Source organism: Lucilia cuprina, chromosome 6 (genome assembly GCF_022045245.1).
Source record: "Lucilia cuprina isolate Lc7/37 chromosome 6, ASM2204524v1, whole genome shotgun sequence".
Lineage (NCBI taxonomy): Eukaryota > Metazoa > Arthropoda > Insecta > Diptera > Calliphoridae > Lucilia > Lucilia cuprina.
This window is the reverse complement of record NC_060954.1, coordinates 62,589,556-62,612,153: the sequence shown is the minus strand read 5'-3', so window position 1 is coordinate 62,612,153 and position 22,598 is coordinate 62,589,556. Positions and strand designations below refer to the sequence as shown.

Here is a 22,598-nt window from a genome sequence, read left to right as displayed (position 1 = left end):
ATTATTTAAGGTGTCTACCAATCAAACATACTGATCATAAAGTATAATGAAAAACACAAGTAATTTTTTTGATTCCGACTGCCGAATTGCATAAATACATTATTTTTCTAAGTGTATTTCCTCCACTAAATACAACTCTAAATAGCGCTGTGCGAAAATGGGTAATCTTTTACCTTTGACAACAAGTAATTGAACTTTTAATACATTTTCTAAATGTAATAGAAACTAAAACCCAAAGTATAACATAAACTCTATTTAAAATACTCCATTCAATAAATTTCTATTATATTGACAGAGATAAAATACATAATTTCACTAAAGTTTTGTTTATATAAACAAAGGTCTTTGTAACGAGTTGTCTGCATAACTAGAATGACTTGACAAATGATTTCTGTCAATAGTAATTCATATTCTGAACAAAACGTAAACAAAAAAACAAAACAATGGAATCAGCAGCTATTAATATACAACAAAGTGGGGAATCGAAATTAAATACAACTGACTATGAAGGATTTACCTCCAGCCAAGGTCAGCTCCTGGTGGGCGAACAAAAATACATTATACGCATATTAAAAATGAATGGTTCTACGATGGTTTTCTTGAGCTCAGCCGAACCGGAATGTTTAGATGAAATAGCGTTGGCTATGAAAATGCCACAAGATAATCAAGTCGTTGGTACATTTATTTTGGGACCTCAAATTATAACGGACTCCCAGCGTATGGCCGAAAAGTTGTGTAAACGTTTTGGAAGACATTTTATTGTCAGCTACAACGTGAATGTGGACCGAATGACAGCACCTTTGCTGGAAAAACAACTAAGTGAATATATACGGGCACATGAAGATCAATTTGTTTAGCTTACGCAAGGAAATATTTCTATAAAACTTTTTATTTATTTTGATAAAATAAAATTATTGGTAAATGTAATTTTATGTTATTAAACCAATCTGACACCGACTCACTTTAATGAAGAACTTAAGTGTTTCTTTTAATCCCTTAAAATATACTTTATTTTGTTTTACAACGATATTGTATTTCCACAGGTATTTCGTTATCATTATCTAAAAGAAGAAAATTACTAAAAATTGTGTTAAAATGCGTTAATTAACTACACGTTTATTACCTATATACATATATAAAATGACAATGTAGTAGTTTGATATGTATGATTATTTTCTATTCTCTTTCTACTTTGGCAAATGATGTTTGTACGTTACTTCGTATTTGTTAATTATTTATTATATTCAAACCTAATTTACCGAGCAGGTAAGTACTTTAGGACTACAACAATGTCATAGATTCCAATAATTTTCGGAATTGAAAGCATCAAATAACATGATCAGATTAAATAAAGTCTAGTATAATTAGTTTTATGTTCGATCAATAATACGATTTACTATGGGCAAAAAGCCGAAAACATACGATTTCATAAAACTCAATAATTTTTTGACGTTTTCAAAACCAATTCCGACAATTATTGGATTCTATGACAAGGCCGAATGTAAACCTTCGTGATCTCTAGTTCCATGATCGCTATTCAGTTTACAATCGTTATAGAACTAGTTTTTTTAAAGAATTTCTAAAATGATTCCTTGGAAATTATATTTAAAAACAAGTAGGAAAGTATAGTCGGGCATGGCCGACCATATGATACCCTACACCATGAGTATATTTTTACAATTTGTACTTTTATAAAATTTTTATTTTTTGTAAAGAAACTTTTATGTTGAATATTACCATAATTCCAAAATATTTAAGCCATTTATTGATAAAAAACTAAAATTTCTAAATGAGGCTTTATATAGGTCAAATATGGGCCGATCCTCGGTAAATTTGGGAAAAGGATATATTTCTAAATAACAGTTAGTTTTGTTGAGTTTCATTGCGATACAAATGGTTACAAGTCAATTTTAGACGTTTAAGTAATTTTTTGAAGGGGGGTTTGTATGGGGGCTAGAGTCAAATATAGGCCGATCCTTACGAAAATCTGCAGTATCATTTATACTTATATAAAACTTATTTGTGCCAATTTTTAGAGTGATAGCAGAATATTTGACGTAATTATAGCATAAAAAGTTCAAATCGGGAGGTACGGTTGTATGGGGGCTAGGTGAAATAATGGACCGATTTCAACCATTTTCAATAGGCTTCGTCCTTGTGCCAAAAAACATGCTTGGTCCAAATTTCATCAAATTATCTTTAAAATTGCGGCCTGTACCTTGCGCACAAGGTTTACATGGACAGCCAGCCAGCCAGCCAGCCAGCCGGACAGACGGACGGACGGACGGACATGTCTTAATCGACTCAAAAAATGATTCTGAATCGATCGGTATACTTTAAGGTGGGTATTGGACCAATATTTTTGTATGTTACAAACATCAGCACAAACGTATAATACCCTCCCCACTATAGTGGTGTAGGGTATATTTTTATACTCAGGACTCAATAATTGCTGACGCATAATATTTTTATACAAGAAAGAATGTATAGTTGGGCATGACCCACCATATGATACCCTACACTAATCAGTATGTTCAAATTGTGTTTTTTATTTAAAAAAAAAAAACATTTAATTAGCTTTTTAATCTTATTGCGAAATGTTTTTACTTGTTGTTGACAAAAAAAGATTTTCTACAAGAGGGCTCTTAGAAGAGTAGGAGGAAATATGAGCCTATCTTTATAAATTTCGGTAGATAAAATTACGTATACTTCAAAGTTTTTTATGTAATTTTAACATTTAACGTAAATATGGGGAGATTTCAGCAATTTTCAAAAGCGTTCGCCCTAGAACCAAAAGAAGGGTATGTGACAAATTTCGTTTCAAAAAGTGATTCTGAGCCGATTGGTATACTTTAGGGTGGGTCTAGGACCAATATTTTTGGGTGTTACAAACATCATCACAAACGCATAATACCACTATAGTGTTGTAGGTATAAAAAAAATTAAAGAAAACAAAACATTCTCCTAAAACCTCATCCAAAATACAAATAGAATTCGACCTAAAATTTTATAATTTTATTTAAAAACAAGTAAGAATCTATAGTCGGGCATAGCGGACCATATGATACTCTACACCAGCGAATAGTTAAAAAAATGTGGATTGTTTTTAATAATAAAGAAATTAAATTGTTTTTTTTTTTGTCCTAATTCCTAATTGTGTTTGTTATTTTTAAAACATTTTCTAAAGGGCCATACAAAGTCCCCTTTAGACTAGTGCTAGGATCAAATGAAGGCCTATCAAAATCGCTTTATTGACCAATTAGATCTCTAATTGGTAATTGTTTCAGCTAGAAACAATAAAAATAAAATGGATATAGATTTTTTAGATAAGTATATTAGATTTATAACGACTTTCACATCTGTCATTCGATCTGACAATTCATTTTTAAATCTTGACTTATCGCTTTAAAATTTTAAATATTTTAAAATCTTATTTTCAATAGAATATACCTTGTACTAATACACTCATAATGAAATCATTCAATTTATCATAAAATATTTGTTCTTCTACAAGATTCTACAATACGATGATAGAGTTAAAAAGTATTGCATGATGCACACAAATTTATTAAAATAAACATGACACCGTGGAGGGTCAACTATTGATCAACACTAGTGATGTTTGTGTATGTTGGCTGAAGCTGTATGAAAGTGTGTTGTTTGTACACTTTATTCGTTGCATCTCTTATTTTTAAATATACAATTTTGTCTTTCTAAATAGATCATACTAATAATGAAGGTGGACCCCACGGACCTTTACACCGCTCCACTTCATGGCACTTGCCTTTGGCGCACTAGTAATAATGAGCATTACCAGTGGTGATGATCGTTTTGAAACAAACACATCACGTGTTTACAAATTACTCGCGAAATACCTGCATTCTAGTTTAGTTGGAAATTTTTACATAGAATTTTAAGATTTCATAATAATTAAAAAAAAAAAATAATAATAATTTAGAAGAGAAAAAATATTATAAATTATTTGACTAGTGTTTGTGGTATGTTTTCTTTGTTATAATTAATACTGTCTGTACATTTAACTATTTTATTAAAGTTATATATAAACAATAATAAGCAATAAATTATTACACCGAAATGACATAAAATAAATATTAACTTCTTTTGTATATCTTGTACACATACTATATGATGACGTCAATATTATCTCATTGTTTTGGTGTCTGGACGTCTGGTATCTAAGTTTGATCAAATAAAATTGCAAAGGCAACATAAAGATAACAGACATGTGTTTATTTCAACAGCCAATAAATTGTTGTGGCCCCATTCAAAAAAAAAACCGGAAAGTTATAAATTAAAAACAAATAACATTCTAATATAAAATAACTAAAAAATCATAACATTTGAATAATCCGCTAAACAACATAAAATTTTTGAATAATTAAACAAAATTTTGGATTAAGGTCTGATGAACTTGTTGTATATAAAACGAAGTTTTCATACACAGTAAAAGAATTCGTAGTTTGCTCATGTTTTGTTAAATGATAACTTCTGGAAACTTCCCAGGAAAAATTTTAGAACTTGTTCCAGAACGAGTGAAAACAGAACCACTTCAGATTCTTAAACAACAGCCTTGGAACTAATAGTGTCGCCATTACTTTTGAAACCCGTTCTTAAGAATATTGTTGTGGTTCTTAAATACTTCTAAATAGTTTTTAAAGAACTAGTTCTTTGGACCTAACTACACATTGCTACTACACTAGTTCAATGGAACGCATACTATTTCCGAAACAATTTCTTAGAATCAAATGAAAAAAAGTCAAAAATTTATAAATCTATATATATATATATATATATATATATATATATATATAATATTATATATAATTATATATATATTATATATATATAATAATATATATATATATATAATATTTATATATATAATATATTATATATTATATATATATAATATATAATATATATATATATATATTAATATATATATATATATATATATATATATATATATATATATATATCAACGCCAAACTAGAACGAGTTCTTTTTTTTTTTTTGATTATTTGAATTGTTGGCTGAGCTGATAAGCAAAATGCCAGGGTGTCCCACATTGGTTTAAAGCAAATCCTCCAAGTCAACCTATATCTTCATATTGGAAGCTGGAAACCTTTAAACACTTAAAATAAATTTAAGTTTTAAATGGTACTCCACCAGTAAATTTGAAGAGTTTTAATGGTCTCCAGCAGGGTTTAAACAGTTAAGGTTTAATGGTCTCCAGCAGGGTTTAAACAGTTGAGTTTTATAACCTCACTTGAGGTGATACGATAGCACGAGGTTAATGTAGACAACATATAACTTTGAACAGTTATATGAAGTAATACACTACACCAGTGCTTGCGAGACGCAAAACCGTCGAAAGCCAGGCAACAAACACAAGCCTGAACGTGTTTAAGAAATAGTCGCGATGACACGAGAGTTGTTCCCCAACTCAGACCTGAATTACGACTGCTAGTACGAGTTCAGGCTAAAATCATGTGTTCTAGAACTAGTTGTAGAACTAATATAAATTTTCCTGGGTATTCTTACATTTTCGAAGTTAAAAATGTTTATAAATTTTGAAAACTATTTAAAAAATTTAAATCGTTTATAAGCTTGTTATAAAAATATGTATACAATTTTGAAATAAACATATTTTTATTCATAACAATTTATCACAGGTTTAAAAGACAATTTCTCATAAAAAATTTATTCGATAAACCTTTGATAAATTGTTATGAATAAAGGACAGACAGATGATAGGTGCACCGAAAAATAGAACAACGAATTTAGAATGAACCATAAGTAGAATAATAGGTAAATAATTCTCTCTATTATACATACAAACGTATGTATATTCATACGTATATAGCGGTAATCGAAGTCTTTGCCGTACTCGTTTTTAATTCGTATCAATTTTGATATCTTCTTAGCGTACAGAAGAAAAATTAAAACATTATCTATTGTTAACTTCATAAACTATTAACGGAATTTCGAAAACACCAGATGATCCGCACATGCGTACGTGTATATTTACACACATACATATATACAATAATAAGTATCAATATTCATTAATATCGTCCTTGTTAAAGATAAGATGTTTTTTGGTTTTTTTCTTTGGTCATGCGCCAAAATTAAATCTAACAACAAAAAATAACGTTTAACGTCTAGACGAGATATTGTCAAACATTAAGCAAATAAATAATCTAATATAAGCTTTCTGTTCTTTATTGTTTTTTTTCGGAATAAATTTTAAATACATAACACAATAATAACAATATTTAACTCCCCCCTGACTTACCTCTATCACACACACGCACACACACTTGTCGACACAATTAGGAAATTTGAAGTAATTAAAGAAACGTGATGATGAAGTTGGTGGGGTAACGTATTTAACAAGTATAAGAGTACTTTTCCAAAATGTTATAGTTATTTTTATTTTTTTTTTTGGAAAATTACCCACAAGTTCATTGAGAACTAATAAAAATAGTTAACCTAAATGGACTTTGTACGTCTGCTGAAACTTGTGCCATGGTAGGTTTTTCTTTCATTGCGTTAAATGCAGCAACAAACACACACACGCCAAAAAAATAAATATATATTAAAAAAAATAATAATAACAATAATAGCAAGAACAAAAAGGAAACAAGTACAAAGTCTGGTCATCATTATTATTATTATTTTTTTTTTATATAAATTTGTATGTATATAAATATGTATGTGTACATAATATGTATGTACATACATATATGTATATGTATGTATTTTTTGTTTAATATATTGTATGCATAAAAACAGATAACACCCACAGAGAAATAGTATTGAGTTTATATGTCTGGCCTCCAGGCTTGTTTTCTTTTTAAATAAATGATGCGTTTAATCAGAGTCTGTATAGAATTCTAGTTAAATAATAAAAATAAAATTTTCGAAAAAAACGAAAACTGGAAAAAGCAAAAGAACATGAACTGGTCGGTCATAAACGTTTAAACGACGCATTATTACGTCTGATAGACAAACTGGAAACTTAAACACCCTGTGTTAAACTATTAACGAACGTTTAAGAACATCTACATATATGCATTTCTATTTACATACATACATACATAATTTTTTAAATTTAAATATAATTGTAGAGTATGACAATAGACAAAACCAACCACACACATGGCGGGCATTTAAATGTTATCAGTTATCAGCTCTCCTTAGCTGTAGCAAATGGCTAGCGCAAAATATTTGAGTGTATTTTTTTCTGTTTTATAATAAATAATTAAAAGTCCGATTGGTTCGATTGAATTGTCTATCTGGTTTGAGTCGGATCATGTTTAACTGTGGGTTTAACATCGCGAGAACTTTTAACAGATTATAAGATTTAATTTTATTTTTTTGTTTTTTGTTTTGTTTTGATTTTTGTACTATACACAGTAATAAGTTTATTTTGATTTTAAGATGCTCATTTGTTAGATAACTGTCATAAATGGAAAATTTGAATTAAAAACCGATTAGTTGTAACTTGTAAGGTTGTTAAATAGTAAAAAATAAGCATAGTTCGAAAGAAAGGTTATAGTTAAGTTTCTATAAAGACTTTTCCCATAAGTTTACAAATAATCATTAATAAAGTTACAAAATTAAAAGTTATATTTAAAAATCTCTAGATCATGAGGTCGAACTTATGTTCGAACCTCTAGACCATTATCGAACCTATTGTGTGATCCTTTACCAGTTACTGATGGGAATTGAACCCTCAATATCCAGCCTATAAGATCAACACCACCAACAACTAACGTTCTGCGTTCTTACAACAATTGTATCTCCGCTCCGGAACGATCCAATTCTAATCGGCTAAAGATTGTCAACAAGGGTTCTATAAATCGACTTTCGAATAATAGAACAATCGACTTTTTGTCGAAAAAAGTCGAAAAGTCAAAGTCGACTATTTTGTTCCAAAAAAGTCGATAACCCGACTATCGTCTGTGAAAATAGTCGAAAAGTCGAAAACTCGAAAATTGTAGAAACAAGTCAAAAATACTCCAAAATTTTAAAAAAGTGAAAAAATAAGTCAAAAACTCTAAAACAGTCGGAAAAACTCGAAAAAAGTCAAAAAATAGTCGGAAATAGTAAAAAAGTCGAAAAAATCGAAAAGTCGGAAAATGTCGAAAAAAGTCGGAAAATTTCGGCAAAAGTCGAAAAAAGTAGAAAAGTCGACTATTTATAAAATACTTATAGTCGAAAGGTCGACTTTTAACTAAATGAAAAAAGTCGAAAAGTCGACTTTTTGTTTCAACTATAGAACCCTATTGTCAACTCAGCTACAGCTGTATGAACCGGAAGTTTTTTCCCAGGGAAGAACATCCAGTTACAAGAACAACAACTAACGTTCTGAAGACATTTCACAAAAAGATAGAAGATTCGTTTTTTCTTATTTCTTTCCTCGAAGAATAATAAAAAACAACAAAATTGTTGTTCAAATAGTTCAACCGTGAGGAAAAATTTTTCGGGTTGACAATTTTTGGCCGTGTATGACTCGGGTTGTTACGAAGCGAAGATCCAATTGACTTTAGAACTTCGTACAAATTGTTGACTTGTAACGTTCTAAGCGAACACGGACAAAATTTGTAGATGTCAATCTTATTTAAGTACATATATGTATGCATGTACGTATTTATGTATATGTTATCAAGATTTATTTTTAAGGGAGGTATTTTCTTATTATTTAAAGGTTTATAGGGAGAGGCTTTTGTGCTAAAATGAATCAAAGATCATTTAATCTGGATTTCAGAAATTCATAAAAAAACGGCTGTTTTATATAAAACAAATTATACAAATAATATATTTAAAAAATATTTGCAAATGTTATCATGAAAAATATATATAGAAAAAATAGGTGAAAGATCTGTAAAGATTTCATATTTACAAAATTCTAGTTATTTTTTTTTTAGAAAATATAAAAAAATTATTATTATTAATTATATTTCGTTTTAAAAGCAAATCGATAATTTCACATTTCTGGGACAAAGGTCATTCCATTATGAACGTTTACTTTAACTTATTTACGTTTTATTCATTATTCTTTTAGATCTTAAAGATTAGTTATCAATTTAACATTTTTTTTAAATATTTCAAAATTTATTCGCTTTCATTTTCAAAGGCCTTAAACTTACATTTCCAGCATTCCTAGCAATTACAGATAATTTGATTTTACTTTTCGACGACAATAGTTTACAATAAATGTTTTTGCCATTAAAGAAAAAAACCTAAAATTTAACATACGATGTCTAATAAAAAATATATATATAATTGCGATGATAAAATAATGACTATGTGAAATACATAGTGGAAAATTTGTCACAATACCACGAGTGTGCATAGTCCACAAATCAAAATAACTCAATTTGTTTTGAGTTTTTTTCTTCTTAAATCTGGTTTAGAATTATCACCAAAACAAAGAATACAACATATGTATAAACAAACAGCAAGTTCAAAGGTTTTTAAGTTGACAAAAAAAAAGTTATTTTTTGCTTCATCATCCGTCACCATTTTAACAACTTTGAAACATGCTCTTCGAACAGACTTTAATTTTAAGCAAAAAAAAAATTGGTCCTACCAAAGTGTAGATAACAAAAAATTGAATAATATTTTATAGATATTTTTATTTTGATTGTTCTATTTAATAACTGTTATTGTACAGATAGATCCATCTAAATAATATTGCGAAATGTATGTATGTTATTGAATGAAACCCAAAACGTGTAATTATTATAGTTTTTTTTTTTTTTTGTTAACTATTTTCCACATACATTGCTTACTAAAGACTTTATCTGGTTACCTTCACTTGCCACCTTAACAGTTCGCCCTCACCCTTCTTTAGGCTAGACTGTTGATGGATATTTTGTTTTATTAATAACAATATGATTCTTCAATTGTTATTACCCACTTTTGGAAAATATTATTAGCTAATATTTAATACAATATGTATATTGTTAACGTCGAGGTACGAAGTACAGCAGACGAAAATCCATGGAATACACGTAGTATGTTGTGTGTTATCAAATTGCCCCCCAAAGCTTGTTCAGCTGGTGTGTTTACTCATGTTCAAGTGTGTGAGTGTGTGCATGTGTGCTCAACAGCAGTCGTGAGTAAATTACCCTGAGTTTGTGATTTTTTTTTTATTCATTTAGCCAAAAGATAAGAATAGATAAGAGCCCGTCTTGGTGGAAATACAAACAAATCGTATTCGTTTGTACACAAAAATAGAATCGTCTTTTATAGCACGTAGTGAATGAGCCAAGAAAATATATTCATTCTATTTTACCTCACTTTCCCTCCCTCTCTCCCCAGATTTGACCCTTTAAGAACAAGTGGAGCAGAAAAGTAAACTTTTTAAAATTATTTCATTTCCTCTACTAATGATTATAATACCAGTGGAAAGACTTAAACACATAATGTTAAATGTTTCTATAAACATGTATTTGTCCATATCATGCCTTAATCAGGCCGTTAATCGTAATATCTTTGGATATAAACGGCAGTTTTCACAATTAATTTTCCAAAACTATAAAGAAAATCAAACATAAACTTACAATTTATAAAACTGAAACCGTTAATTGATGAGAGCAGTTAAAAGATCTGGGTCTTTAGTTTTACTATATACATATTTTTTTAAATAAAAATAATGTATTAATTTAAGAATTTGCATTCATACATACATTACCCCTCAAAAGGTTAATTAAATGATCTTAAAACGATTTTCACCATTGTTAAATAAATGTTGATAAAATATATGCCGCATACTTAACATTTTGAAAAAAAAAAAAAAAATAAGAATACCATTACGCAGCGAAAACAGTCATTATGGAAAGAAAAGTAAATGGAACTACCCACTGAATATCCCCAAACCGAGAGCTCTCTAGCCTGTCTATGACATGCTGAAAAGGCCCAAATGATAAGAGACCTTATCGCACAATTCGCATACAATATTACACTAGTACCGAGACTCAAACATTTCAGTCGTTCACACAACGAGCTAGAGAAAACGTTAAATATTTTTATTTAATAAATTAAAAAAAATAATAATAATTATATTAAACTTTAAAAAATAATTTTGTGAATAATATAAAAAAGAAAAGAAAATTCTAAGAAAAATATAAAACATTTAAAAATTTAATAATGGAAAATCAAACAATGATTTTTACCAACAGTCCCTATAACACACCACCTATAACGTCGTTATATGCATCATATCATACCCCGCCATATACATTCAACTACAGTGCTTGGCCAGAGGCGGTATATCAGCCCTTTAGTATGAACGAGGATGTTTTACAAATGCAACAACAGTTGAGATTCCCCACACCTCCCATAACCCCTCCCAGAGGCTTTAGTAATACAACTGCTTCGCCACCTGCTAAAGAATTGCCTGAACATCAGCATAAAACCCAACAACAACGCACTCAATCGGTTATTATGAAAGTTGGTCATGATCAAAATCCCCAATATTTGCCAGCCGATCTTTCTTATGACAACTTAGAAGAGGATAACAAACATACTAATTCTGGACTTAATAATCACAATCTTCATCACCACCACCAAACCCATGACCAACAACAACAACAGCAACAACAATTACACAATGACACCCCTAGCAGTGGAACTTCATCGCCAACCTCACACAACGAATTTATATGCGATTGGATAGATTGTGGCAGGTAAGGTGACATCATTAATTCTTAGAACATCTAATTTTTTGTTTTAACTTGTAGACTGTACAATTTACCCTTAATGAGACATTTAGCTATCCAAAAGCAATAACCTACTTATCAATTTGTTATTTCCGCTCTTATTATTTACAGATACTTTGATAGTCTAGAATTATTAGCTCACCATGTAACTTTAATACACGCAGTGGCCTCATTAACGGATGGCCTCTACTATTGCCGCTGGTCGGGATGTCAACGTACCGAAAGGGGTTTTAATGCTCGTTACAAAATGTTAGTTCATGTACGTACCCATACCAAGGAAAAGCCTCACCAGTGCCATTTGTGTGACAAACGTTTTTCTAGAGCTGAAAATCTTAAGATACATATACGTTCGCACTCTGGTGAGAAACCCTACATTTGCACTTTTGAAGGTTGCAACAAAGCCTACTCAAACTCCTCGGACCGTTTTAAACATACACGTACACACTCTATGGAAAAACCTTACATGTGCAAAGTTCCAGGCTGCCAAAAACGCTACACAGATCCTTCATCGTTACGTAAGCATGTGAAAACTTTTAAGCATTCTGTGCAAATTGTAGATTTCAAGGCTACTGCTCATGCCCAACAATCAATATCACACAACAATGTAGAAGAAGAATCTCGTCTGTCATCCCTGGAAGCAGGACATAAATATCCCTCCTATCTCATGTTACCAAATGCAGTAACAGCTACCACAAATCAGGATACATTTTGTATGGCTATGGAAGAAATGTGTCACATAAAAGCAACCCTTAATTGTTTCTCTGCACCAAACTCGGCTCCAGTCGACCAAGAATCCTATTGGTTACACGAAGAACACGAATTTAAAGACTCCCTCCACTATCAACATCATCATAATCCAACTGCGTATCAGCAAACTGCTGATTACAGTTTGCAATTAGATTTAACTACAGATAAACCTCTCGACCTTAGAGTCAAACGTTGTTGAGTGTAGCGGTCTTATGCGTTCAATCAAAAGTTTTAAGAGTATTATTAAGAATTTTGCATACATATAATATGAGCCATATTAAATTCTAGTCTGACTTTAGTCTTCCTACTTAGTTTTATTATAATTTTTTGTTTTCTTAAAAATAAAAACATTTTTTTATTATTATTTTAAGTATAATTTAAATAAAATTTGTTCTTTAGAAAATAAGGAATGCATTATAAAATATCAAAAAAAAAAATACTTTGTTTTAATTTTTGGTTATAAACCTTATAGTTTTCTCTATTACTTCTTAAAGAAGATTATCAGTATTAATTTTTTATTAATGAATGACATTCAACAAAACAGTTGTGTTCGTAACAGTAGTAGCAATTGTGCAAAGAAAGGAAAGAATGAAATATAGTTTCTTTTTTTAAACAATATTTTTTTACAGTGTGTTATGCAATTATATTTTTTACAATATATGTACTATAATTTCGCTTGTAGCTGTAGGCACTGCAGAGCAAAAAAACAATTAACTTTAGATAAGCAATTTATGAAGGGGCATGGATTTATTGAAGGTTGTCATTAAAATAATTATCTTGCAAATTACAAAACTTTAACAAACGTTAAAAGAAATTACGATTTATTTTATTAAAGACCTTAATTTCGTAGAAATGAATATAAGAAAGTAGTTACTACATTTAAAAATGTTCTGAAATTTAACAAGATTAATAAAGAAATTTTACAACAAAAACATGATATTTTTCATAAATCCATTATTGAGAATTAGAATTGATTGGAAATTTTTGCGACTTTTAGTTTGATTACAAGACGGACGCACATTGCTTAAACGATTCTGAAAATGGCCCTATGTTCTTGGTTAGAAAATTAAATAAAAAAATGTTTTTGAGCCGGTTGGTTAAGTTTTCTTTGTAACACCCACTATTCAAACACCAAAGGGTGTGCTAGTACACTTAAATAGCTGGTGTAGGATGTTAAATCACAGATTGTATAGTTACATGTGTGTATTTTAATTGTTAATAAATTCAATACCATTATTATTTATTTCTATAGGTGAATCATTTAAATATCGTCGACCATCGCTGTGCTTCACTAATTTCAATTTGTAGTCAATTAATGAATGTGGGAAAAAGGCGCTTATCTTTGATTTTGGTAAAATATAGTTGACATCCACGGTATAGGCGCAACAAATATTGTGTTCTTGGCACAAAGACTTTAAACGCTGCAACAATTTCTTGTAGTGCGTGGTCATACGTTGCAGCTGGGTATAACAGTCATCCCAGTAAAATGTATCTAAGCCATCAATGGCCAGTAATGAGACTTTTTTATAATCCCACAACAGTTCTTCAATGTCTACAAAGGCAAACTCAAATTGATCGGCTAAGTAACAGGGTAAATGTATGATTGATCCGTAATTATATTTTACGGCTTTTTGTGAGCATAACAAAACATTTTGACTAATTACGTTTTTTACGCATTCCTTATAGAAATCCCAATCAAATTTGTGACAACAATCTACAAAAATTATTTGACTATACTTGCCGCCGTAATAGGTTGGTAGTGATGCTCGCGCCATTAATTCATATAGAAGAATCCTCTTTCCAGTTCCTGAAGCGCCCGAAATTTCAATAAGAGATTTTGCTTGAGGTCCATTCGCTGGAAAAACTTCACTCCATATATTGTTTAGAGTAGGTCTTTGGTTTGCAATCGATTTAACCATAAATTGATAACCAGATAGAATCATTTTTAAATTCACAAATTTTAATTAATTTTTAGTTTTATTCCACTTAAAAAATTTCACAACTTCAATTGTACCGTAATAAAGCGCGAACTTTTTCGATTCATTTGACAGTTTACTATCATTCACCATGAAATGATTTCATAAAAGATTTTGTCAGAGACGGGAATATTTGTTTTATAATTATTTTATGCTTGAACTTAGCATTCTGACTCTGAAGTTAAACTAAAGTTAGAACAAGTTTCCAGTTTTTTTCCAAAAATTTAAAATATAAAAAACTATGAATGAATAAAACACCTTACATATTGATGTTTAAAAGTTGTTACCAACTAATAAAAATACCTTAATATTACTATTATTCAAACCTTTTTATTAAATATTTAAGGTACGAACGATTTTGTTTACATTTTTGTAATTATCTTTTTTTTCATTTTAAATATTTCTTTAAATATTGGAATGGAAATCTCGAATAATTATCACTGTTAATTTCTAATATATTCTAAGTCTAAATGTAATATTTTTAACCATACATAGTCATTAATTATTAATCATTTCATAAATCATAAAAAAATGAAAACAAACTGTTGTAATTTAAATATACATAAATATTAGATTTTTGCATTGTTTTAAGTGGTCGTAGTAGTAACCATTTTACTTTAAAGTTAAATATGGTTTATTATACAATATTGTATTTATTATTATTTAAATTTTTGTTTAGTTATTTATATGAAACACAATAATATAAGAAATTTGGTTAGTTATCCTTTCAAAGGATATACATAATTAAAATACTTCCCTATCATTAATATCCTTATTGTAGATCAGTTAAGCACGGAAAAAGCGTACAACTCTTACAATGTATTGACGACATATAGGACATTCACTTAAAACTTTGCCGCAATTGGTACAAGTCGCCATATGACCACATTCTAAAATCACGCATTCTATAGGAGCATCCATGCAAATTTTACACAATTCGTCTGTTGGTAGTTTTTCAACAGCTGCATTAACAATTAAATTGAAAGAAACTTTGTTTAATATCAAAGTTAGAGTGCCCATACCTGGTGTCGATTTAAGATTCTTCCATAATCGTTCCACACGGTCAAGAAGTTCTTGCTTTTCACAGCATCCTTTGTAGTCGACTCTGTGCAACATTAGTATCTCTTTAAGTTGTTTAACAGTTAAACATTCCAATTGTTTCCTAGCAAAATGTGGAATTTGTGTTAATATTATTTACATACAGTGTCTCACATAAGTATTCGATTTTAATATATAATCAATTATTAAATTGTAAATACTACCCAAAATGACTTACATTGATTCGATTTCATCTAAATTGATAAAACGTGAATCCTTATCATAGAAATGTGCGGTTGTGCTTTCTGACTGATCAACATTGCGTTCACTTTCAACATGATCATCTACTGGTCGCTCTACCGAAATCTCTTCTTCCTCTTCGATTTCATTAGTATGCCTGCTAACGCTGGGTGTAGAAATACCAGCTTCCGAATCTGAATATTCAATAGATTTTGTACGTTGCTCTAAGTAGGCTAAAAATTCCGATAATTCTTGTTTAATGTCTGATTCTGACATCTGGGAACTCTCCAAATGTTGGCGCATTTTTTCGACCTGTTGGCGTATGTTAGCCTTATTTTTGCCGCAACGAGTGCAACAACGTTTTGTAGTCGTTTTCCGAATGGCGGCTGAGGTGGAAGAAGTAGTTTGTATTTCTTCTTCTATACGAGCATTTTGCAGAACATGATTTACATCGTCATCTTCATCATCTTCAACGCTAGTCTGAGGTCGTCTACGATTAAGATAACTCTCGGAACGACGTCGCGTTACTTTTTTAACGCGGGGTGCTGGGTGCACATGTGTGGGTGTAGGAGGTGGATGATGATAATGAGTTTGTTGTGAATTATTAGACTGCACTGTGTGTTCCTCTGCTTTGTTAATGTCCTCATTAGATGTTAAATTTTCTAAAGGACTTTCCTGATATTGTTGGGTTTGTTGCTGCTGCTGTTGGTGTTGTGCCGGCTCCGTTTCATTAGCCTTTAAATCCAACATTTGCCAATGATCTGTGGTATTACTTGTGGTGTCCGTGGTAGTTTTACTATCATCCGATATGCCACCTATTGCTCCCAATTCCTCAAAGGATGAATGCGATGATTCCTCATCATTTACATAGATTTCTAGTTTTGAATACTGAGAAGGAGCTTTTGAGGTACTCGTAGAAGTTGAGGGAGCACAGTTGTTAGAGATAACATTGACCGAATCGTGTTCATCTTTGTTTAGTGAAAGATTATGCGATTCTTGTTCAGATTTTGGAGAACGAGTACGGCCATTAAATGATGCAATCATTTCTTCATCATCCGAACAATTGCATTCATCCTGCATGTTAACATGCCCATTATTTTCAGTGCTTTCTGGCACTGATGGCGGAAGATTCACTACTAGACTTTCCGCAGTATAAGTCGTTTCAGCACCCTGACGTCGTTCTGCAATTGGGCTGGTCAAGGGATTTTCTGGAGAATTTTGTTGACTACTTGCATACGTGGGTATTACCCGCGTTGTTACTCTGGGTTGCTCCGTAACATTTGTTGTTGTTGTCGTCATAGTTGTTGGTGGTCTGTTTTTCGAACACGCTCTACTTTCCAAATTGGCCAAGGAATCACTTATATTATCACTTAAGTTACTAAAAAAGTTTTGGCACGTTTGTTTTATACTATCAAAGGAATTATTTGCACTTGGACCATAATCTGTTGATGGCCTGCCACTGTCCTCAATCCCTCCACCATTACCATTATGTTGGGGTGTTGTATGATGACTACTACTACCACTGCTGCTGCCGCTTCCACCCGAGAACGTTTGGCTGTTCATATCCGTTCTGTTTACATATTGCAGTACCAACTCAATAAGCTCCTCCTTTTCCACACAACCAGCAGTGGAAATGTGTTTTGATTGTAAGTAGAATATCAGATCTTTTGATTTGAGTTTTGTTAAATCCGAACGGCCCAAAGGCCTCTTGCTGAACAGCAGACACCTTTCACACAAGGCATGTTTACGATTGTTGTTGCTACTGCTGGCCAAACAATTGTGGCAATAATAACGTTTGCAATCGTAACAACTGCGTTTACGTTTAAATACCGTAAATTGCACATGACATCCTTCGCACGGCATTGTAACTTTATCGCAGGATACAAATGCTCGTACTACCCAATACTGTTTTTTAATATAGAAATTGTAACTTTTTATGTTTTTGCAACGACGAATCAATGAATCACTTTCCTCTTTTTCTTGGCAATTGCATTTGTCCAATAATTATTCGTCGTCATTCCCATCAGATTGTTAAATTTGTAGCCTTTGCTCATTTTTTCATCGCGTTCTATTCGTACGAGTAAAATTTTATCTCTTACTATTTATTGCTCTTATCATATTAAATTATTTATTGTTTTTAATCTTTCTTTTTTATTTTATTTCTCAATTTGTTTATTCAATGCGAATAGAAAAACACAATAGTATGTATTATTTTTTTTGCAGATTTGGGGACTTTTTCACTCTCCACTTATTTTTTCACGGTTATTGTTATTATTGACATTACAAAATGCTATTCATTCACTGTGCAATGATAACATGTCATGCAAAATGACATCTACAAAAGTAAAGTGAGAGAAAATTGTGTTGTCGAATCTTAGGCACGTAATATATAGAAATTTTTAGTATACAAAATTGCAAATCAATTAACGTTTGAGGTGTTTAGGACATTTATGGTAAAGTTGAAACCAGTGTACACTTAATAAGGTAGCCTCGTCGCTACAACAAATACAACAATACAAAAACAACAGGCGATTTGTTATTGTAGAATAATCCCATCTGTCAAAAAAAGCTGTGTGTGTAGAATGAAAAAGCAACAAATAAACACAATAAAAATATGAGTTTTTAGCAATTATTTAAATTTTTAACTATTAATTTTTATATATTATATTAATTAAACGTGGAATGTCTGAAAATCATAACTATATCTATTGGGAAGACCAATTTTCCGAATTAAACGTGTTTTTTGTGAAAAGTGATTGGTCGTGTTAAAAATAGTTGAAACTGATTTGAAACGTATGCCGGAGCTAAAGATTTTCTTTTTTTATCAAGAGAGAAGGATAACAAAGACATTTAATCACGATTGACCTAGAAAACTCCTTTAAAACCATAATTTTCTTCACTTTTTAAAATTTTTACACCTTTTGCGATTTTTTTTCTATGTAAACAAACAGGAATATTGACAGATAAGATTGTAAAAGCTGATGATCAGCTGTGCGGACGAGGCTACCTTATTAAGTGTACACTGGTTGAAACTATACAATTTAAAAGGGAAAAACTAAAAATGCATATTAATTGTTAAACACCGAAATATGTAAAAAACGTAAAAAATTTTTAAATTTGATCTATTTTAGGTAAATTTGAAATATATATTTATATTTTTTAATACAATCTAATATTCGCGAAAAAAAAACTAAATAATGGAAACTTTAAAAAATACATCCACCAAAAACTTACCAATATTGAAATACACATAATTCAGATTTGTTTTCTTTTTTATTTTAAATGTATTTAATGTAAAATGCTTTTAAAAATTTATGAATTTTCATGAACTTGATGTTTATGAATGAATATGTTGTATGTATATTTTGTATTTATGTATGTTTCTGTACTTCGGTATGTATATATGAAATAAATACATAACTAAAATAAATTTTCTATTCCATGAATTACAAAGAGTTCTCTTTCGAACGTTTTTTTATATACAAAAAACTAATAGTAAAACATATAAAAATAACTTTGAAAATAGTTAATGAAATATTATGAATTCCATGCTGCAAGTGTAAAAGTTTAAGATTCAGAGATCGTTTTTTAAAGATGAGGTTACCAGCACCAAAAAATACGTCTCTATTTTATTATTGGGTAGGGTTTTTAAATAAATGAATTGGATAAATGATGTTAAGAAATGAGGCAGGGAATGTTAAAAAATAAACTATTGCAAAGCGATTAATTTAAATTGAATTTATGTCAAATTGGCAAAAGAAAATCCTTTTTGATTAATGTTATTGTTTAATATACAATTTTACACATTTAGCCAATTTCGAATTTCGAATTTATGCTTTATACTTTTGTTATTGTTGTATGCTTTTTTATGTAATATGTTCAAATGCTAATTGTTTCTGTTTTTCGATTAAAATGAAAATGTTTTCTTAATACTATAATACATTCATTGAGCTTGTATTATCTTGAGTTTGTTTCTGCTGCAGAGGATCATCATTGTTATTATCATCATCGTGTGTTAGTGTAGTGGCTGCTAGAGTGTCTGTAGCGCCCGTTTCTAAACGTGATTTTTCATAATCAACGAAATCGTCGAATAGACTGGGCCAAGCTTCGGTATCATCGTAGTTATTGATATCACACTGTTCGGAAAAATTTAAAAACATATTCCATGTATCCTTTGGAATGCCTCTTATACTAGGATGTTGCTCTAAGAAATGTGTCCATTTACTTAGTAAATCTGGTGTATGTACGGTGAAAACTAATTTCCATAATGAAATGGCCATATCTAATGATAGAATACGTTGATCTGGCTCCAAACCGAATCTTAAAAGTAAAAATATAACTTGTTATTAGATGTTATTAATAGATTTTCCTTATTTTCTCACCTAAAAGTAAATCGATATAATTGTTTAAACAATTCCGCATCCACTTTTAGTGTTTCGATTGTCTGCTCCAGTCTTATGTGTATTGTTTCAATTGTATCAGCTCTCATTTTATGTAGTCCTTCTATAAACTCCGTACGTGTAAAACGACACATTTGCGAAGCATCTAAGCACCAGGCTAGCACCAGTATGGCAAATTCATCTGGTTGATAATTGAGATCACGACATAATCTTTCAATACCCTCGGCTAATATCATGTCCTCGTCGGGTTCTTTATATTCTTCAAATAATTTATTTAAAGTATTATCGGACACTTCCGAGGTTTCTTTAACTAATAAATAAAAGAATACACATTAATACAAATTTTAAACGTATTAATTTTAGAGCAAAATACAAACCCGTAGCTATTATTTCGCTCATGGCTGCGGCATTACCATTAAGCAGTACTAATGATTTCTTAAAACTACTACGTTTTGTATCACAATGGTTTGCTGGTTTGAGTGGACTTCTAGTAGAGAGCAGTTCGTCAGTTTCTTAAAATAAAAATCATGATTATTAAAATTTTTCAATAGATGACATTTTTGAAAAATTATTTTTTTAGCATTAAATGTAAAAATAAAATTTCACATGAATAATAAGAATCTATCGATTTGTACAAATTTTAGGAGTTTTTATATGGGATTTATGATCAATTAGACGACACCCATTGTAACAATATTATGTACAACTAAGATTTTTGTTTCGTATATTAAAACATAGTTTTTGCAAAATATATTTTATAAATTTATAAATAAATAGTTTTTGCAATATTTTATCTTACTGTTATTCTTTTTTTAGGATATTAATATAAGTAGTTATAGCATAAAAATAAAATCCATAATTTTGATATAATTTGAAAATACTCACCATGAGATCTTTCCTTATAGAAAGGACCTCCTCTTACTGTATGCATTTGATGATGTGCTATGTTTTGGTGATGTTGCTGCTGCTGATTTTCATTTGCATTTATGTTCAACGAAATACCAGTGTATCGACCGTCCACTAGGTGAGTGGTATGTCCGACCGATTGTACAGATGAGGAAGTTGCAGTAGCAGCGCCACTACCCAATGTAGCCGACGTATGCTCTGTGCTTGATTGGAAGCATTTCAGGCAGTTTCCCATAGCGGGAAAGCAAGAAAACGAAACGAAAGCTAAAAGCTTTAACAAATTAGCTAGTTCCTTTTGTGTACTTCTGTTGGTATATTTCTTTTAGACTTGTTGGAAAGTATTCTTCTGGTTCTTTCAATGATAACTTACTCGTAATGGGGGGAAATTGTTGTGGCAGTTAAAATATATTTGGTTTTATTACTATTAATTTTGTTTTTACGATTTAATACTTTTAGTAATTTGATATAAAAAATTCTTAAAATGTTATGAAAAGGAGGAAGGAGACATTGATGTAAGAATTAGAATTTCTCTGAAGTATGAAAATAATATTAGAATATTTTTCGTTTCGTTTGGTTGTTTGTTGAATTGGCACTACGTTTCTAAGAGCTACATTATCCTAAAACAAGAAGTATTGTTTGTAAAAATGAAAATAATAAAATATTAATATCATCGCAAGTGTTATTTGAGAATATATGCAACCATATGTTTATTATCGTGCTGTTGTTTTTTTGTCCCATGATTACCTGTATGTGTGTTTGAGTGTGAGTTGGGGATGGTTTAGTTTTTCTTCAAGTTTCTTGTTCTTTCTTCTCCACAATTGTTTTCTGCTTCTTCTTGATCTTCTGCTTCGATTTTACTGGTGTGTGTGTTGTGTTGTTGGTAATTTTCACTCTAAAATTTAGTTAATATTTTAAAAGTTCTTTGAGGCATTATTCCTGCCTTCAAAAATCATTGAAGCATAAAACAGAATGATTCCTTTGTGTCAATGATGTTTTTCTTATTTTTCAAGGATTTTTCTCAGAAAAATTTTCATAAATATCGCACACACACTTGCACCATGATTTTTTATTATGTTTTGATTTATTTAGATTATTTAAACTTTTATGTTCTTTGTTTTCTTTTCATTTTCCAAGGAAGGAATTTTAACATGAATTTATTCTTTAAAATATTCGTTTGACCAGCAGTAAATAATTTATTAAATTTTTAATACAATATCTTTTACACCAGTGTTGTGAAAATAAAACAAAAAATATGTATTTATTCTTTTTTACACAAAACTCCAAAGCATTCTATACATAAAAAACGGCGTTACCAAAGTATATTACTAGGACGGATTTGAAAGTAAATATCAAATCATATGTTTAATTTAACAACTTTCTTAAAAAATATCAAATAATTTAGTTAATATTATGTTTTAACATAATATGCGACCAATAATAAATAACATTTATAAATTAAACTCTTTATTATCAGCTGGTTATTTACTGTTTAAAAAAGTTTTAGATTGAACGGCGTTGTGTTTTGTAATTTGCTT

The 22,598-nt window shown here is 30.2% G+C and overlaps 5 protein-coding genes across 5 annotated transcripts; 2 read left to right on the top strand and 3 right to left on the bottom strand.

The window, feature by feature from the left end:
- The first annotated feature begins 235 nt into the window (after positions 1-235).
- Positions 236-1,029, top strand: LOC111675940. The gene has a single exon (XM_023436822.2). The coding sequence runs from the start codon at positions 444-446 to the stop codon at positions 855-857; it is 414 nt and encodes a 137-aa protein (XP_023292590.2). The 5' UTR covers positions 236-443; the 3' UTR covers positions 858-1,029.
- A 10,008-nt stretch (positions 1,030-11,037) lies between these two features.
- LOC111675917 (zinc finger protein GLIS2 homolog) lies at positions 11,038-12,879 on the top strand. The gene is made up of 2 exons (XM_023436785.2): positions 11,038-11,723; positions 11,868-12,879. Exons 1-2 carry the CDS (start codon positions 11,185-11,187, stop codon positions 12,700-12,702), a joined length of 1,374 nt encoding a protein of 457 aa, XP_023292553.2. The 5' UTR covers positions 11,038-11,184; the 3' UTR covers positions 12,703-12,879.
- A 181-nt stretch (positions 12,880-13,060) lies between these two features.
- On the bottom strand, positions 13,061-14,758 carry LOC111675894. The gene has a single exon (XM_046953979.1). It carries the CDS (start codon positions 14,444-14,446, stop codon positions 13,712-13,714), a length of 735 nt encoding a protein of 244 aa, XP_046809935.1. The 5' UTR covers positions 14,447-14,758; the 3' UTR covers positions 13,061-13,711.
- Positions 14,759-14,817: 59 nt separating this feature from the next.
- LOC111675889 (RING finger protein B) lies at positions 14,818-18,036 on the bottom strand. The gene is made up of 3 exons (XM_023436751.2): positions 15,756-18,036; positions 15,502-15,641; positions 14,818-15,441 (listed from the first exon to the last, which is right to left on the bottom strand). Exons 1-3 carry the CDS (start codon positions 17,618-17,620, stop codon positions 15,266-15,268), a joined length of 2,181 nt encoding a protein of 726 aa, XP_023292519.2. The 5' UTR covers positions 17,621-18,036; the 3' UTR covers positions 14,818-15,265.
- Positions 18,037-19,058: 1,022 nt separating this feature from the next.
- Positions 19,059-22,313, bottom strand: LOC111675907 (DCN1-like protein 3). The gene is made up of 5 exons (XM_023436772.2): positions 21,808-22,313; positions 21,043-21,680; positions 20,535-20,669; positions 20,140-20,467; positions 19,059-20,077 (listed from the first exon to the last, which is right to left on the bottom strand). Exons 2-5 carry the CDS (start codon positions 21,296-21,298, stop codon positions 19,690-19,692), a joined length of 1,107 nt encoding a protein of 368 aa, XP_023292540.2. The 5' UTR covers positions 21,299-21,680; positions 21,808-22,313; the 3' UTR covers positions 19,059-19,689.
- Between the last annotated feature and the right edge of the window lie 285 nt (positions 22,314-22,598).

Excerpts from the sequence above, each read along its gene's own strand:
- LOC111675889 (XM_023436751.2), bottom strand. The coding sequence starts at position 17,620 with ATGCCGTGCGAAGGATGTCATGTGCAATTTACGGTATTTAAACGTAAA. Across the intron at positions 15,642-15,755 it reads TTAGATGAAATCGAATCAAT|GAAACAATTGGAATGTTTAA; the intron begins GTAAGTCATTTT and ends ACATTTTGCTAG. Across the intron at positions 15,442-15,501 it reads GAATCTTAAATCGACACCAG|CTGTTGAAAAACTACCAACA; the intron begins GTATGGGCACTC and ends TTGTTAATGCAG.
- LOC111675917 (XM_023436785.2), top strand. The coding sequence starts at position 11,185 with ATGGAAAATCAAACAATGATTTTTACCAACAGTCCCTATAACACACCA. Across the intron at positions 11,724-11,867 it reads GATTGGATAGATTGTGGCAG|ATACTTTGATAGTCTAGAAT; the intron begins GTAAGGTGACAT and ends TATTATTTACAG.
- LOC111675907 (XM_023436772.2), bottom strand. The coding sequence starts at position 21,298 with ATGGGAAACTGCCTGAAATGCTTCCAATCAAGCACAGAGCATACGTCG. Across the intron at positions 20,468-20,534 it reads GAGCGAAATAATAGCTACGG|TTAAAGAAACCTCGGAAGTG; the intron begins GTTTGTATTTTG and ends TTTATTTATTAG. Across the intron at positions 20,078-20,139 it reads TTATATCGATTTACTTTTAG|ATTCGGTTTGGAGCCAGATC; the intron begins GTGAGAAAATAA and ends TTTACTTTTAAG.
- LOC111675894 (XM_046953979.1), bottom strand. The coding sequence starts at position 14,446 with ATGATTCTATCTGGTTATCAATTTATGGTTAAATCGATTGCAAACCAA.
- LOC111675940 (XM_023436822.2), top strand. The coding sequence starts at position 444 with ATGGAATCAGCAGCTATTAATATACAACAAAGTGGGGAATCGAAATTA.